This window comes from Dermacentor andersoni, chromosome 2 (genome assembly GCF_023375885.2).
Source record: "Dermacentor andersoni chromosome 2, qqDerAnde1_hic_scaffold, whole genome shotgun sequence".
Lineage (NCBI taxonomy): Eukaryota > Metazoa > Arthropoda > Arachnida > Ixodida > Ixodidae > Dermacentor > Dermacentor andersoni.
In genome coordinates, this window is record NC_092815.1 from 61565340 (window position 1) to 61583708 (window position 18369).

Consider the following 18369-nt stretch of genomic DNA (forward strand, 5'->3'; position numbering starts at 1 on the left):
CCTTTACGCCATTGACGCCGAGATAAATTGGGCAAACTTACAGCATTTAGTTAACCGCTTCACATAGATTACTAGATGTGCATTGAAGCTGCATAATTGTGTTCTTCGCGTTGGCTGCGTGTACAGTGTACAGACATAGTCTCCCTTAGCGCTATAGTTGAGGATGGCGCCCATACTCGCCCTCTATGTATATGTGCCAGTACTTCCCGTCTTCCTGAAAGCGATGACACCGCAACCCGATGCCTGTTCGCGTCTGCTTTCACGCCTCATTCTCCCTCGCAGAAGCGTTGTTGCATATGTGTTGCATAAGTCTCGGGCAGTGTGTTTAAGACATGTCCCCATATTTTATTTTCTTGCTTCACGGAGCTCTGTTCGGTGCTGAAGTAAGAAGGCACGGAATTATGCACAACGTACTTGGCGTACAGGCCTTCAAAATCACTCATCAGTCGACTCATTTCGACTCAGACCAACGTTGGAGTTTGAGTCGGAGTAAGGCCGGCTGAGTAGAATTTCGATGAATCTGAATGCTAGGCAGTACGGCAGCGTATAATTTAAGTTAGGTTTAGGTCGAGAATTCTCTAAGCTAAGCTAAGAATATATTTTGTGAGTGTGCCTGAGTGAAATTTCTTTATTTTGCCAATCTGTGGGTGAAAGGATAAGGAAACTGGAAATTTCTCTCGCTAAATTTTGGAACAGTTTTATGCTGCAGATACGCAGCCAGCCAGATAATTAGCGTGAGAGTGAATGCATTTCATTTGACACTTCTCCATACCTCTAAGAGATACGTCAGCGGAGCGGAACAAGGATGAGGACATGAGTAATAGGAGGAGTGTTTCTATTAAAGTGATGAACCAACTAGCCCAGACTAATGCTTTGATCGAACATATTTCTTCCCAATTGTGATCTATCCGTGTTTCTATTTGCTGCCTTACACCTCTGGTTTCTCCGACACGAAGCATTGCTGAAATCGGCAATCCAGTGCAAACTTCGATAGCTATTTAGACATTTATGAATGGGAAACTAGCTGTAAACAAATGGCCATGTCCGTGTGCCGCGTGGAACAGCAAGGCCTCTTAACCAAGCAACATAGCTGAATATTTTGAGTTGCACTTCTTTTCATACGTAGTCAGTCTCTGAAAATGAATGTTGGGCTTTTTGTAAAATTGGTAAGGAAGTGTATGGCCTCTTCTTTAGAAATAAAGGTCGCTCCAACAAATATGTGCTTTAGAAGAGTAGTGTTCTGGATTTTTTGCTATATCAGTATTGTTATATCGAGTAAAGCTGTACAAGTGCGAACCCAAATTAGATACCTGTATACTGTGGTTCAACATCCCGAAATATCGCAGCGCGTTTTAAGGGTCATAGTAGTGCAGGTCCACTTAACAATCTAGACCACATTGGGTTATTTAACGTGCAACTAAGCCGATGTAGTCAAGAATTTTTACAGTTCTCCGCCATCGAAATGGGCCCACTGAGGCTGGAAACCGAAACCGCCACCTCGTTCGGCACCGAGCCACTTCGTCAAGATCAATGAGAACCTGAAGAGAAACTTTAATGATTAGCAAAATAGTCGCCAATGGAGCACGACAGCTTCCTCGTTCTTATAATTTATTTCTAGCTGCCAAACATCAAAAGCCTAAATCTTTGCTGAATGATCCCATACAATGCCAGATTACAACAGGTAGAACCACGTATTCATGAGAGTTCGTGGAATAAAGTCCTGGAATCTTAATACGATGCAATTTTTGTCCAGAGCAATTAGCACCACCTTGACTCGTTCACATTTCTTTCCTTTAACATGTAAGTGACATGAAATTCAACGCGAAGTTACGTATCAGCTGACCCTCTTCTATTCACTAGGCCATCTGCCAGATGGAGCGATCTCAACCACCGGTGTCGATGTGCTGGCTATTGGCATCCAGGGAGCTGACCGTCTACGCCATGCGGGCAACCTCGGTTAGGACCTTGCTCAGGTTGCTCAGCTTCGTCGCGAGCGCCTGACACCATGGCGAGCGCCTCCGGTGCTTGGCATCCAACATGTTTTGTAACAGGCAGCCGGAGACGCCCATGGAATATTTGTGGACACTGGACATACACTGTGGGTGACATTCTCAGTATTCTTTCATACTTAAACAGACCAGTTATGGGTACTGTAAAATGAAGGCATCAAGGGAGATAATGCTTGCTAAACACGAAAGGAACAGACAAATAGAAGCCGCATTCTGGCTGCGTTACTTGCTGACATACTTTAACTTTCGAATTGACTTCGGCTAACCTCCCTGTCTTTCCTTCTTTATATCTCTCTTTCTCTCACTTTTGAATAACGTTACATACAGCCAGATATCTCGACGTTTTAACTGCGGACGCTCTGTTAGTGCAGTGGACAGCCAAGTGAATGAGAATAACGGCAATATCAAGTTAGTGCACCAATAATATACCTTCGACTCACTCCGTTATCACGGGTTCATTTCATCGGCATACTGTCGGCAACCATCGATTAGAGGTCGCAACACTTGCAGCAGGAATATGAACATAGTTGCAAGGAGGTCAGAGGCATGGCCAACGAGTGAGATACAGGCGATCTTTAATTAACAGTATGGCTAGCGACTGTCGAATCGTATGCCCCTGTGTCGACACGGCACGTCTTGTCCAGGGCTTCATGTTCCTCAGGAAGTCAAAAAAAAAAAAAGAAAGAAACGAACAGTGTGCACTAGAAGCTTTCGAGTGACAACACTGCGCACATTTTAAAGCCAAGAAAGTATTGCAGTAATTATGCCTATGACGATGCTCTACTGGATGAAGAGTTGCCCAATAATGCCCGTAAATCTTGTTTTGCACCGTGAAGAAAAATGTAAAATTGCTGACCTCTTCTTTTGCGAATATAACTCAAAGCAAGGCGGTGTTCTTGGCTTAACGTGCTCAGCGACATAATTTCTGATTAATTCAAGTAACTATTATAGATAACATTTGTAGTCTACTTACATAACATAAAATCATCTTTGCAGAACCCATACTGGAAACTGAACCGCTTCTATAAAAAGTCTAGAGAAATCTAGGGATTGTTTTTGGCCGAGTTAGGAGAAAAGTGCCTTAATAGGTTAGCAGCACTGCCTGAACCTTGCGACAAATTGAGCACTGCGACAAAATTTGAGCTTGATTTCAGTAGCTTAATATGTAGATATTTAAAATGGAGCTTAGAAATAAATTTGAACATATAATTTGCACTCTATTCAGATAACATAAGACAGTTATTTTTACAGGAACAATATTGCTTGACTGAGCGACCGCGAGAAATGCTTAAAGAAATCCAATGATTTTTATATCTTAGATAAGGGAAAACTAGCTTCGGAGGTTGGCGGTACTCGTACAACGCAAGGTTTCACAGGCCTTCTATGATACACACACATACCCAGAAAAGGAGATCAGAAATCGCCTAATACAGATAAAGGAACCTATTAGCGCATTGTTGCTGCAATAAATCCTCTCGACATTGTTTTCCACCATTATGCAGTGACGCCAACAACAACGAAAAAGACTCGTTACGTCTGGGCACTCACTTGCACCCATGTAACGACATGACTATATTGTTTATCAATATGTCGCTTATACCCTGTGCCTTTGTGGAATTATGGTTTGTGGGAATGTGTGTTCCACATATATTTGTGTGCTTTTTTAACAAAATTGATACTCATAGCCTGAATGTGCACGTTTTATTATTGACGTACAATTGAATGATGGCAAGGTAGCATCAAACAACATCACCGTTGGAGGCTATTCATGAGGCTTTGCACACCCATTGATATATGCATCTGTATTCTGCTGACCACTTGGCGTAAAGGCTTTTCAAGGCATACCATTGCCTTTTCTCTCTATAAGAAAAGTTGTGTAACACAAGACTTTTATAGAGCTTAATTGGAGAACCAGCATCACCTTCTGTTCTCGCCGCCGTACAAGTAACACTAAAATGGCTAATAGACTGACATCTCCAGAACATGTCTTTTTTTTCGGTTGTTCGTGTGAATGAGTGTCGGTGTGATATTCTTGATTTTTGTGCAGTGGCCAGCATGCCAAACATGATCACAACGAGGGAAGCTGTCTTGTCAAAACCTGGCTCTGATGCCACGCCGAAGATTTCCCGATCCAAACTGCGCTTCTCTTCGCCGTCCTAACCTGGGCCGTCCGCGTTGTCATGTGAAGGAACTTCTCACACCACAGCGAGTTTGTTGGACCACCTTTGCGGTTCTTCAAGGCTCGCTTTCATCGTCACCATCGGTCGTCGACAATGCTCAGCCTTGTGTCGTGCCTTAAAGCCGCTTCTCATTCGTGTCGACATGTTGAAGAACAATTCGGCAGCCATGGACACTCGTCCTGTTGCCTATCTCTCGTTGGTGTAAATAAAGTTAACCCGTCAGAACAGCAGATGTTCCTTCTCTTATTTACTTATGATTCTTTATGCTTACGAGAGAAATATACATACGGTGTGTAGAATGAATAAATTCCACTGGCGGATCTCGGCTCCATAAGGAGAAGCGTAAAAATGGTTTGCGATACATTGGCGCCTGAATGATTCTCCAAGGGCTTTTCAATACGCCAGTTAGTGAAAGGGAGTTGCAGAAAGAAGAGTAAGAACCAAGGTGCGTACCCACCGGTGTTGTGTCTGCGTTTCTCTGCGTTGGGTCTCCAGCGGTTTTGAGCCATGCAGTTTCAGCGGGTGACCTGCTGCTCCCAGAAAATGACTATGGGTGCAGTATGTCGTGTACACGATTGGTACCAGGTTTGACAGAATAAATTAGGGATGGGGTGACTCCATAGAAGTAAACTTTGTACAAACGTTCTGAGTCGTTAGGGAGATCATTCTGATCATAAAATGACATATTCGAGTCCTCCGCGTAAAGCGTGTAATTTATTATAAGATTTTAAAGATGTATGTTCCTCACTACCGAGCGCAGCGACGCCGCTCCCTTATTTTGGAGCCGCCCCACCCCCATTGGCGTTGTTTGACCCAATTGACGTCAGTTGGGCGAGCTATCCGATTGACTACCGAGGTCTCGTCATCAATAATTTTTCCGACGCTATGGTGAACAAACGTTGTCCGTAATAGTTCGAATTTGGGTGAATTTGTTTCTATAACAATATTTAACAGAAAGGGAATACACAACGACAATGTCTCACTAGACTGAAACACTTCCGGCACACAAGTGTCGTCTGCTTGTGCTTAAAGTTCTCCATCCGGATGCCAGCAGCTTGGTCAGTCTTCGTTTCGAGCTTTCTTTTTGCTAGCACATTGGATCGCCCTTGTGGCGTTGTGGGCTGCAAATTTAACAATCGTCGACGTGTCAAGTCACGGCATCGTGTCCCTCTATAAGGCAACATGCGAATAGAGTAGCTGTATCCGATCGGCACCAGCATCTACACGTTTGCAGCTGTCACTTCACGGCGAAGTATTACTACCACAATAGAGAGCTTTAGCGTGTCCGGTATTCGGGTAAACGCCGGCGCTAGTTCGGATGAGCGGAGGCGCAAACGTGAACTGCCTGCACGGTGCAGGCATCTGGTGGCACATAGCTCAACCAAACACAGGGTTAATATAGAAGCAACGAATTGTTTTCTACTTTGTTGCTGATGTAAGATTTCGGCAGGAGCGTAATCATGAGGAATTTCTTTTTTTAAACAATTTATATGTTTTACACTTTATTACAGTACTATTAGCTCTGTGTTTGGCTGGTTAAGTTCTGCGCCACCGAGATTGCTGGGCCATGTACGCCCATCAGTCCGCTCAAGTACGCCTACGCTCAAGTATCTAAAGCTCCTTAATCATTACGGTAGTAGTATGGAGGAGCTTTACTTTACGCCTCCGCCCATCCGTCAAAACGCCCAGCTCGCTTGTTGTTACTGGAATACTGCCTACGATCGGCGCTGTAACAGAATGCTCGCAACGCACGCTGCTTGGATAGTTCTCGCTGGGGATCGACGGCCAGACAACCGGTAGTAGACAACACGACGTCGCATCATGACGCAGAGCCAGTGAAGATGGAGCTTAGCCCCGATCACTCGGCGAACGAGTTGAGGGGAAAAAGCATGGCTATGGAGGAGGGTAACTTGTAATCGTCCGTAGCTGTCTTAATATGAGACGTTTCATTCAAATTCATATCATGAGAAGTCAACAAACACTGACATCAAAGACAACATAGAGGAAGTTACTTGTGCTTAATAAATGAAGTAAAGAAACGATAAATTATTGGAAATTAAAGTGGATGAGAAAACTTGCGGCAGGTGGGGAATGATCCTACAACCTTTGCATTACGCGTGCGATGCTCTACCAGCTCAGCTACAGCGGCGCCGTTTTGCCGTCCACTTTCTTGGGTATTTACGTTTCCTAGTAGAACCATGGGAGTGTTAGCCAGCGCCACCACTCACAAACCTTGGCGCCGGATGTGGGAGATCCTTTCTGCCGCAGACGTCGAGCGAACGTGATCTTTTTCGGTGAAGGCAACCAGTCAATAAACCCGCACATGCTACTTGAAGGCATCAATGTTGCTGGATCGAGACCCTCGTTATGTAATAAACGCGAAGAAAGGGGGTACAACTACGGGGCCCGATTTTTATTAGTCATATAATGAGAAGCCAACAAACACTGACACAAAGGAGACCATAAGGGAAATTACTTATGCTTAATAAATGGAACAAAGAAACTGGTAAATGAATGGCAGTGAAAGTGGATGAAATAAAGAACTTGCCGCAGGTGGGGAACGATTCCACAACCTTCGCAATACGCGTGGGATCGTTGTGGTATCGGTTGTGCGATCGTTTCCCATCTGCGGCAAGTTTTCTTTTTCATCCCCTTTCATTTCCATTTATTTATCGTTTCTTTATTTCATTTATAAGTACAAGTAATTTCCTCTATGTTGTTCTTGTTGTCAGCGTTGGCTCCTCATGATATGCCTAATAAATATCGGGCCCCTCGGTTAACCCTCTTTCTTTACTTAAATTGTAGGACGAATGTTTTACCGTAGCTCTACCCTACGAGGCTTAAAAATTTGTCCGAACCGTTGCAGGTACTCTTTAAACGAAACTTTCCGTCATTTTTCTGTTTTCCAACGTAAAGTTTGTTTCATGCGAGGCGACACCCTTCATGTTCCGCTAGTTAACATTCATGGGACTGCAGATCAAGCCTACGTTATTGAAACGACGTGGTGATACCAGCAGCCCCGCGCTCTCACTAATCTCGTCTCCGCGTGCTGCCCCGAATTCCAAGGGCAACGCAGCGAGCTGTCGAGCTGACGAAACACAAGCTCGTAGAGGAGTATAGATGACCCCAAAACTTTTTACATGTTTTACGACACATGGAGGGATCAAAGCAAAAGGCAGCTAGGGGCCATTAGACGGAGTCATAAACACTATTTTTCTAATGTTTTGTATGTGCACTTTATTCCAATAATTAAGGCTCGACGTCTGGCAGAAAATCGCCTCATGTATCTCATCGAGTGCCCACAGTATGAAAATCAAGCGTCGAGTGAAGGCACGTACCTCGCGAGAAAAGCAATTTCCGCAGGCTGTGACTGATAGTAATAAAGGAACGCGGTTATGGTAGAAGAAGAGGAAAGAGAAGAAGAACGCCGCCATACTTGTGAAAGGTTCCGCATTTGCGCTTGCTTGAAGTCGTCGATGTATCAAGCTGCTGATAACCTGCGCAGTTCTGAGGCGCTTCAAGCCGCCACAAGCCCACAAGGTTCGTATGTGGCTCATTTTAGTGTTGAACCTGCTGATGTTATCGAGTTGCAACCTGTATACTACGCTACAGTATATTGCTCAGCTGTGTATCCATCACTAGAGCTTGAAAGAACTGTTTGTTGTCTTGTAGGAATGTTTTATGTAAGTATTTTTTCTCATGGGAGAAAGTAATTCAAACTCAGAGCTCATTATCTATGCGTGCAGTTTTCTTCATCCTCTTATTTTCACCTGTAAAATTCCGGACCTAGGCTTCGCGGTTCAATGGTGGTTACCGGCTTAACCGGAAACGAAAAGGCAGTGGGGGTTGCCCAGCATGTAACACCGAAATACCGAAGTAATAGCTCATATGCTACCTGTGTTTCATCCTGTTCCGTATAGACTTTGTAACACTATATTGAAGCCTGACAAAAGCAGAGAGTTTTGCCCCACTTCACACAGTCGCATTATTAGTAGGGATTAACGGCCATAAAGTCGAACAGTGGGCCATGAAGTACGGCCACACGCTAAGACTCCGGAATTATTCTGACCACCTTCGGTTCTTTAAAGCCCATCAAAAGCACGGTACACCAGTCTTTTTACATTCTATTAATGTCAGAATGTGGTGGCTGTGGCCGCCAGTCGAACCCGTGACCTCAGGCTCACCAGCGCAAGGCCATAGCCACTGCGCTACCACGGGGAGTTTTCAGTAAAACATGAAAAGCGGGCAGTGTGTAGACAAATAAGGGCGTATTCCATAGCGCAAGCTCTTAAAAAGGACCATACTAAATGAAGGAATGCACGAATGAAAGGACACGCATTTATCAGCCTATACGCTGCTTCATTTACAAGATACAGCGCAGAACTCTACGCTCTTGCTTAAACTACTAACCCACCCAGTTTTATGTGCAAACAGAAATGGAGCCTAGAGTTAAGCATATGCTGAATACATTTGCGCCGCACTCCTGTTGTGCGAATATTTATAATAATAAGAGAAGTTACGCGATAGTTGTTTATTTACGCAGCTTAATGACAGTTGTCAAGCGTCGATAACAGAACACTACCGAGTTATGGCACTTGCCGCTGAGAAATTGCGGCGCAGTAAAAGAGTGCGTGTGGTACAGCGAAGCTATCAAAAGTGTGTTTCGACGCTGTTGCCGTGCGGCGGGGGTGCACTTGGTATCCCTTAGCAACGTAACTTGCTTCGGAGTCCCTAACTTTTGCTTTCAAATGCAATGATCAATAATTACAAAAGAAAAGTTACCTTCAGCATGTCTGCCACAAATAGAAAACAACTTTATCGCGCGTTTTTTTTTTTTTTTTTTTTTTAGCAAGTAATCCATAATTTGTGTTTCTCATGACATGCTTCACCGGCTCCACCTTGGCGGTTAGCTATATGAGTTTGTACGACTGCGGTGGTGAAAGCTGACGGCGCGGTCAGTATCAAATATCAAATTGCATATTGTTAGATGAAAGTTGTTATTCGGCCTTCCTGGTTTTGCTAGGCGAATGCACCAGTTTTTATTGGCAACAATTGCGCGTATACGCATTGAATGTACATAATCACGACTAAGTTCTGCGTATGCTGCTAAAGCATTGAATGTATACATATGTGAGCCCACCTGTCGCACACTTATTGTACACGTCTTGAGCTTTGGAACACGTCACTGTACGTGTTGTTAATATGTAAATCTATGTAAGTCAGACTTGACTACTGTTTAGTGACTGTTGTGGAACTACAGTGCACCGGACTTGCATCTTCCGGCTCCCGTACGTATAGTGTACAGCGTACTGTAATTGGATTTCATTCGCCAATGTAGTAATAAACTTTTTCTTAACGCATAACGTTGATGAAAAGTGGTGATCAATTAAGAGCATGAAAGTTTTAAATGTGCTATTGGACACAATAAGCTTCCACTTTGAGCAGCCAGTATACCGTATCCCCAAGGAATCGGTGGGAACGCACAGGCGGCGTCGGTCATGGATCATTACCATAAGAACAACCAGAAAATAGACACGTTGTACTTCCAGCAATGGCGTAACTACTCACCTATACAGCTTCTTTGCCGTTGATGTATTAGTGTTTCAGATTGGCACGCCTCTGCGAAGGATGTTATGGAACCCTTTTTCGAATAATAGTACGGTGATACATATCAAGAAAGCAGACATTTTGGCCTTGGTACTGCAAGAGCAGTTATGGGTTACTAACATGTCGATTGATTTGTTGGAAAACTGTAGTGTGCAATACATGACGACCTTGACATTATTTTAACTCGTGTAGTCGCTTACCATGCTCGCAGTATACAAGAGATCGAGATCGGCTTCCGCTACCGCGAGAGAACCGTCACCGGTGTTGCGATTTAGACACCACTTCTAACCACCAGCTGGGCCTCCGCGCCGAGGCTTGTAAAGAACGAAGTGCGCCGCTGAAAGCTAAGGATATTTCCCTGCTGCGCAGAAAAATGTGCAGTGGTGGTCGCAAAAGGGAAATCATTGAGGTGGATAACAGATTGCAAGGGTCACACATAAAGCGGGTTTCAAAACGACGGCACAGAAGAAGGCGCAATCACGAAAGGAAGCGGTAATTATGAACTAGAAAATGTTTGAATGTGTCCCCCCGGAAGAGGGTTAAAGATTACGTTCTCTTTTTAATCCTGAGGAGTTGAAGAGCAAGTATTTATGCTCACACAGTCTGCTCGAACGAGTATGAGACTTCTTTGTTCAGAAGCTGTGTCAAGAGAGCGAGAATGTCATTGGAGTCTTGTATTTATCGAGTTCTCGGTCGCGCTATCGCAGAAAGTGTTTGCTAAAAACGAGCGGCGTCTCCTGTCACGTGCAGGTGCAAAAGAGGGCGACGTCGCCGGGACCAAGGCTCCTTTTACGTCGCCTGCTTTTTCCAACAGCGCGGTAGCGAACACGGAGTGTGTTGAACTCCAGCGGGACAAGAAGTGCTCTACGGGTCAAAACGAACAGGTGTCTACACCTACGGAAACTAACAGTACTGTAGCAACCTCTAGGCACTATCAAAGCGTACATCCTAGCAACATTTTATTATTACTAAAACGTCCCCCGCAAGGCGTATAGCCGTCTTATTAGGCCGAGTAAGAGCGAGATTGGTGATAGTACGCACAAGCGCGTAAATAACACATCGGCGATAGCATCATCTCCCACAGTGTTCCCGTCACGAGGACCGACAGGTGATCTGCGAGCTCCTGGCGAGAGAAAAAAGGCGTGAAGCAGAACACGCGTACAGCTAAGATGTATGACCTGCAAAACGTCCATATTTATTTCATATTACTGGACTCAGGCATGTACCACAAAGTTTAAAAGAGAAAAAGAAAGAAAAAACGAATTAATTCGCGCAGTCGAGTTGTCTGTGAACGACGAGGCGTCGCGGTAAGACAGAGCACGTATATTGCTAAAGTGAATAGCCTAGCACACGGCGCTCGCACTGCAGAGTGCTTTGTGCGTTTGAATTTATTATGGCCGATCTCGCCACTTGTCGCCATCATAGGGCAGTGACATTCTGTTCGATCGGCGCTTGCGCTATATTAAAAATTGCAGGCGTTTACGTTAATGTCATGTACTGCAATGAAACTCCTTTACGCGGGAATAACTGCCTGCGCCATATTCGGCTTTGAAGCAGTTCTACTCGCGCTCTCCGAATGAATGCATTAAGACTCCCTGTGCACAATCTGAGCGAACGTGTCCTGTAGGGAGATTTACAAGAAAAATTGGCCATATAGTTAAAAATGTGTACCGCCCTTATTCTCGCATGAAGGAGATGTGAACACTATAGCTTCGTTCTAACAGTCTATGTTCCTTAAGTTATAGAGAATAACTTGAAAGCGTTACACCATGACGGTGCGTATGCAACTGCGGTAGGGCTGCCGTAAGTTTTGCCGCAAGCCAAAGAGATTTGCCGGGATTAAGCTGTGCGGCCATGGGGTTTCTCGACAAATGCAAATACTTGGCTACAAGACTTCCAATGTAGTTAGCAGACTATTATTGTTCAAAACCGTTGCAGGTGTTAGTAAATACACACGTAGCTCTTCATAATACTTCATCGATAATATATGTTTATAGAGGCCAGGGCCAAAGGGCCTAAACCATCCTTTGAACATCTTTAGACTCATGATCTGTGCTGAAAATATTCGGCACAGAACCTGGAGAACGTATGTAGTATTAAAAAAAACAACAGTATTGAAACACGTCGATAAGGAGTTCATGCACTCTGGCAATTTGTAATCAAAGGGAGCAAAAGGCCCCCAGTGCACTTGATATGGACGGTGTTATATCAGAGTTTTGCGAAAGAGAAGCAAGGTAGTCTAATGCATAGGGCATTTTTGTTTAGAAACTGTCCCGGCGATGAGATGTACACCAGAATTTTACGGTACTTTCATTAAGTTTTAAGCTTTAAATCGAGGGTAAGCATTAAGCTCGGGCCAGAAGTAGTGCGGTTTGGTCGTCGCTGAATAAGTTCTTAATAAATTTGTAGTAGTTAAACCAGTAAGTGAAGCACTGCTGATACAGTAAAACCCGAATCTTAGTTGCTGAAGTTGAACCCATTCCTCTTGAAAGCTAGGTGTCAACAGGATTGTATCGACCATGCACCGCAACCAACGGCGTCCATTTGCCTGAAAGATGTTACCAGGTTAACGAAGGGGCTTACACTTTCCTCCCTTTTATAGGTTCCCACATCGTTATACACAACATCGATGCCAGTGTCGCGATGGCGGGTGTTCGCCACCACGTCGGGAAAGTCGAGCTCGATTGCGCCTACAATGTCGGACAGAGTGGGACAGCAGGGGAGCTCCTCCAGATTGAGCACATTTGCCAGGAAGTTAAAAGTGAGGTGTAAGTGGTTCTGATCACGTAACTACTACTTTAAAAATTTTGAGTGCAATATCGGGCTGGCTGGCTGGAAATCTGGCTGGCTGTTTGGCTGGCTGGTTGGCTGGCTGGTTGGCTGGTGGGCTCGCGGGCCGGCTGGCTGGCTGGCTGGCTGGCTGGCTGGCTGGCTGGCTGGCTGGCTGGCTGGCTGGCTGGCTGGCTGGCTATGGCTGGCTATGGCTGGCTATGGCTGGCTATGGCTGGCTGTGCCTGTGGCTGGCTGTGCCTGTGGCTGGCTGGGTATCTATCATTAAGAGAGTGCGATTTGGCTGATTGGCTGTTTAACAAAGAAGTAACATTTACATTTTTATGATTGCACGGTAATACATCAGACTAGCACCCTCTTAATGTGCTGCTTCAAGTAATTTCATGGCTTAATTATGTAGATAGGACTGTGGTAGACAAACCATTTCAAGACTACTGCAGTACTCTTGTTGTCAATCACTATGCGTGTTTATAGGCCTTAGGTAAACGGTGTAAAGATCACCGCAGCTGCAGCAAAATTTTCACGAATTCCGCGGCATTTTCAGGCGACAGAAACAACGAAACAGGCACGGTCTTTCATGGTGAAGCTTCTTTTATGTGCCTTGATATTTTAGCACCATATAGTTTTAGACAAATAATTTCAACGTACCCTCTCCGCAATAACGCTAGACATCTCAACTTTCCCTGCCACCCCTAAAATGCCAAATGAAAAAAAATTCTCAATGCAGCAAGTATTGCTATCTTTGACGGACAGTTTGCGAAGTATTTTAATCAGTGCTGCTGCAAAAAAAAAAAAAAAAGCTCAGGACAGTGCCGCAATTCAACTAGCTCGCTTCGGTTGTGTTACCGCAAAATTATATCTGTGGTAGCTTAAATCACTCGAGCACATGCATTGCGGCAATTTTTACGAATGAGCTATTCTACAGTGACGGTGTTAGCCTCTCGGTGGTCGGCATTTTTCGTGTCTGTCTAGGAACAAAAATTGTCATCATCAGTAACGGCTCTCAACCCTCTAAGCAACCAAAAATGCACTGGCTCATCCCCCTCGTATTGAAGAGACTACAAACACAAGTAAAGCAAAGAGCACATATATTCGTTGGAATCACGCGTAAACCGTAAAGAACCGCTTGCCGCGTAACATTGATTTACACATTTTGATTCCCCGGCTGTTTTCTTTAGCAATTAGCGAAAAGGGAGCGTTCGCTTGCTTCTTTATCGATCATTATTGCGCGAGCCACTAGTTGTTCATCCGCACTATTTTTACCACTGTTGCTACTTGTTGTTTTGTGCTAATTTCTTACGAAGACGTGCTGGTGACGCTGTCATACCGGATACCTCGTCGCTGCATATGAGACGTGTCCTTATAGCAGCATTGTACAAATTATCACTGTCACGCGCAGTCGGCAACGTCAGCTTCCGCGAGTACACGGCATCGCTGACCTCGGCGGTGATCCAAAAGAATAGCCTCATAATCGCGACGTGCATGGTGGTGGTCGTACTAGTGGTCGGGGCTTTCATGCTGTTCCTGCTGCTCAATCCCGGGGACGAGAGAAGCTCGGGCAGCATGCAGATCTGCGACTCGGACGAGTGCCAGCGTGCCTTCTACTACCTCGACCGGGCCGGCGACCTCTTGGCGGATCCATGCCAAGACTTTCATAGGCGAGGCTGCGTGCAAAGCAAAACCAAAGAAAAAAATACATTTGAAAATGAAAAAAAAGGAAATAAGAAATATATCCAGCGCATATATCTCGGAATATATGTGAAGCGGCTAAATAACTGCTTAAAAAATGTTAATTTTACGCAATGCGTTTTGCAGCAGAGCAAGTACGTGTCTGCCCGGCAGATCAGCCAGACGTAACAACAACAACAACAAAAAAAAAAACCATCCAACCCACGTGACAAACGCGACGGCCAATTACACTGCCTCCGAGATCAGTCCACAATTGAGCACACAATCTTCGTGATCAGCACAGTTTACAACCCCACGATCTCCATCATATAGGAAGGGCAATACGAAAAACCACTGACGAGGAAGACGTGAACAGGACGGGCACTGCACGAGTCACTTCTTTTTTCCTCGCCGGCAAAACGCTTTACGTTTGCTGCTCGGAAAAAGAAATGTTTTTATCACTAGCATTATTTTGAATATTTGCCACTCAACTCAATGATAGCAGCTGCTCGAATGGGCAAATATCATTTTGGATCACCTACCACCCTCATACATGTAGCAGCTACAGATAGAGCTTCCTGTATTTCCTATTTCTTATAAATAAATGCTTTTCTTGAATATCTATAGACAAAATAACAAAACTGCAGCTTGGAACAGTTTGAAATAATTCATTATGAAAAATTGGAAACCATAAAAGACTAAGTATTATTTCTTTCCTGCCTAGGGTTTTCAATGTTTGCGCCTTCTTCAAAATGCATAGCGAAATTGGTAGTTTTTCAGTTGGTGAGGTGATATCGGTCAAACCAACTGGCTTTTCGATTCCGCGGAAGTCTCATTAGTCTAATGGCTTCACTTCTCATCTCAGGTACGTCTGCTACCATTGGCGGGACAACGATGACTTAGAGCAAATGTCCGTGAGGAACTTCTACTCCAGGCTCGACAATAACCTGCGCTTCGACAGCACTCTGGAGCTTGGAAGTGAACCCGGAGGTCTACTATTTGCTCGCGCTTACAGGTAGTCTTGGCGCTTGTGCACAACACGCAGTGTTATTGCATTGTTACTTTACGGTATTTCTTGCTCGAATATTGCTCCAACGTTTGATCAACGATCGCCGCAATGCGTTCACCTGAAGAATGACAGCGAACCTAACGAATCTTTTTCACTTGAAGGAATAGCGGCCCGCTTTTGATTCACGACATGTTGGTACAATGATGGAAGTGCGTATGCAACATATTTTAATACATTGCGATAAATATATGCTTTGTCTCAGCCTTTAAGCAAGGTGCAACTACGCAAGATTATGCAAATTTTCCGCAGATGTTTACGTGAACGCCCAATCGTAGTGAAAAGTCTAATTTTATTTTGTGTATTCTTCGGGAAATATTCTGGAAAGCTTCCTCAATCAGGAACATATTTTACCATGCGAACGTAAGATCTTCTAACGTCATTTCGTCACATAATAGAATGTTGGCTTCTTGCGCACAATTGCGCACAGGACTTGAAGCAATGGGATACACCTTGTTTGCTAGGGAATTCGAGTAGTCGTTTCCTCGAACTTGAACAGCTGTCTCTATTCATGTTTGCAATTCATTGAAATATTCATAATATTATTTCATCTAGGCTTGCAAATTAAACATACTATATTGATTTCTGTATAGAGGACTAAATTGACAGAACAAGTTCACTGATAGAGCAACAACACAAGTAAAATGCGCACTTTTTCGCTTTCAGCAACTAATAAGAGAACTGTGTTTCATGAAATTTACCTCATATTTAACGAAATTTAAGAACTTTCTTTTAACACAATCGTTCGACCTTCTTGCAGGTCATGCCATCAATTCCTGAGCTCCTCAGGGGACACTAACATCGCGCCGAAAGTAGCTGAGCATCTCAAGGCCTTGGTTCAGCGCTTCTCTGCATACTTAACCACGGAAAACTTGATCAAAGAAATCGTGCGCACTTCAATTACCCAAGGCATTGACGTGATCTTTGGCGTCAGCCTCGCTATTGACGGTCTCAAAAAGTATCCGAGTATAACGAGAGGAAAATCCCTTCGTGAGAAGCTGGGCCGTCAATTTGGAGTCTACCTCAACGAAGATATAGTGAAGTCATTTGTCTCGCTTCCCGCCAGTACGGTCTCGGAGCTCGTAAAAATTGACGACTCTGTAAACAAAGCCTTCTACGGCAACAAGCCCACAACGGAGCTGCGCGATCTGAATACCCTTTCTAATCTTGCACTAGCTGTACCACCACCAGTCTGGTCGTCATTGTTTCAGGAATACTTGAACTTGTCCGAAGCCGTCAAGGTACTGGTAACTGACTTCAACAAAATCCGAGACGTTCTGAGCCTGCTTAGCGCGGTCACCAAGAAAGAGCTACTGGAAGCGTACCTGTCACTTCAAGCTGTCGCTGACGTGCTCTTTCTTTTCATTCAAAAGAAGTACTTCTTCTTCGAGAATGTCGTCGTCACAAGAAACTGCCTCCAGGTCACTTGTATTGTCATGGGACACTTCTGCGAACAAGTCACGTCACACGTATTCGGCTGGTCCAATGAGACCAGGAGGACCATCCAGAAGCTCTATGATGCTATCTTGAGGCAGTACGTTCTTTCAGGCCCTTCGCTATGGTCGGCTGCCGGCAACTGGCTACAGATCGCCGAAGGCTTAGACGCCAGTGCACTCGTCCAGCTCCCGAGTGTGACCACAGACATCGCCGAAGCCGCAATCGCTCACTACGAAACTTCGCTCAAGGACTGGCCTGACAACTATCCGGAGGTATATTCTTCTCTTTCCGCTACGCACAAGTTGGTTTCCATAAAGCTGCCCTTGCATAACAAGCATCAGTACCTCATCGAAGCGTACCTGAGAGGCTTCGTTTTGTATAGTGACCTGCTACATGGATTGCTGGTGCCCACGGCGCTGACCACGGCCCACATGACCTATTCATCCCGCGCGCCCATGTGAGTTCACTACCTTGGCTTAGCATTGCTCACGTTGGGTGCAATAGAGGTTATTATTTCCGATCTTTATTGTATCCGAGAAATATAATGTACCCGTTGCGGTGGCTTAGCGGCTATGGTGTCGCACTGCTAATCACGAGGTCGCGGGATGAAATCCTGGGTGCAGCGGCGGCATTTAGATGGGGGCGAAATGCAAAAACGCCTGTGGCCTGTGCTTTGAGGGCACGTTAAAGGTCTCCTCGTGGTCAAAATGAATCCAGAGTCCCCCAGTACGGCGTACCTCATAATTAAATCGTGGTTTTGGCGCGTCAAACCCCAGAATTGAATTCAGTTCAGAAATGTAGTGTAAACCATTGTAATACTGTAAATAACAAACAGACTAGTACTAATAGCGGACCGAAAGCACTTAGCCCTCCTTTTTTTATGTCACTCTGCGTCTCTACGTCGCACGCATGTATTGATTTTTTTTCATCTAAAAAGCGATATTTTTAATGTATGGCCATGAACTCATCAAGAACAACATGTTGTAATGTGATGGAATGTGCAATACAATCACAAGAGCTCACTAGCGATGGAGTATGCTAGTTTGTGAGGGTATAATTTTATACTGATAGTCAAATTGCAAGTTAATTGTTTGAAAATTGCAGAAAATTTGAATCCATTCAATTATCTACTGGCACTATCCGTTTCGTATTAGATTCGATCTGGAAAATTTCAATTCGCACGCCTCTAGTTCGAAGTGCACTTTGCTTGGCTACTTATATTTGTGGTCTACGAGAAGAAAATAGCAAACAAATACGAATATGGGGACCGAAAACACTTAGCCCTTCTGTTGTTCAGGTATTAAACAGGAACAAAGCTTTTATTTATTTCTTCGACTGTGCAGTTGTCATCAGTGCAAGCTTTAATCAGCCGCGATATTTATCTTTAGATCGATCATCTATTTCCCTTAGCTGTACTTACGACGCGCATCCACTATTAGAAAGATCGCGAAATATTAATGCCTACGCACTTCGGGAACAACGGCAGTCGACTGACTCTACACATGATTAGACTTCACTTACCTCTTGTGCTGTGTTGACGTCCTTGTGTGAATAACTGAACGAAAAAAAAGAATTACACTTTTCGACGCAAGGACAAGCACAGAAGAAAATG

General features: G+C 44.5%; 1 protein-coding gene across 3 annotated transcripts in view; it reads left to right on the forward strand.

Moving 5' to 3' along the window:
- Positions 1-4416, forward strand: part of LOC126542588 (synaptogenesis protein syg-2-like) — a 269117-nt gene extending 264701 nt beyond the window's left edge. For 2 of the 3 annotated variants that reach the window (XM_055077079.2, XM_050189725.3), the window contains 2 exons: positions 1861-2098; positions 4057-4416. In XM_055077079.2, the coding sequence (XP_054933054.1) occupies positions 1861-1930 (70 nt within the window). In that variant the 3' untranslated portion in view covers positions 1931-2098; positions 4057-4416. Of the gene's footprint in view, positions 1-1860; positions 2099-4056 lie in introns of those variants that run through there. The other variant, XM_055077080.2, reaches the window with a different exon arrangement.
- The last annotated feature ends 13953 nt before the right edge of the window (positions 4417-18369 follow it).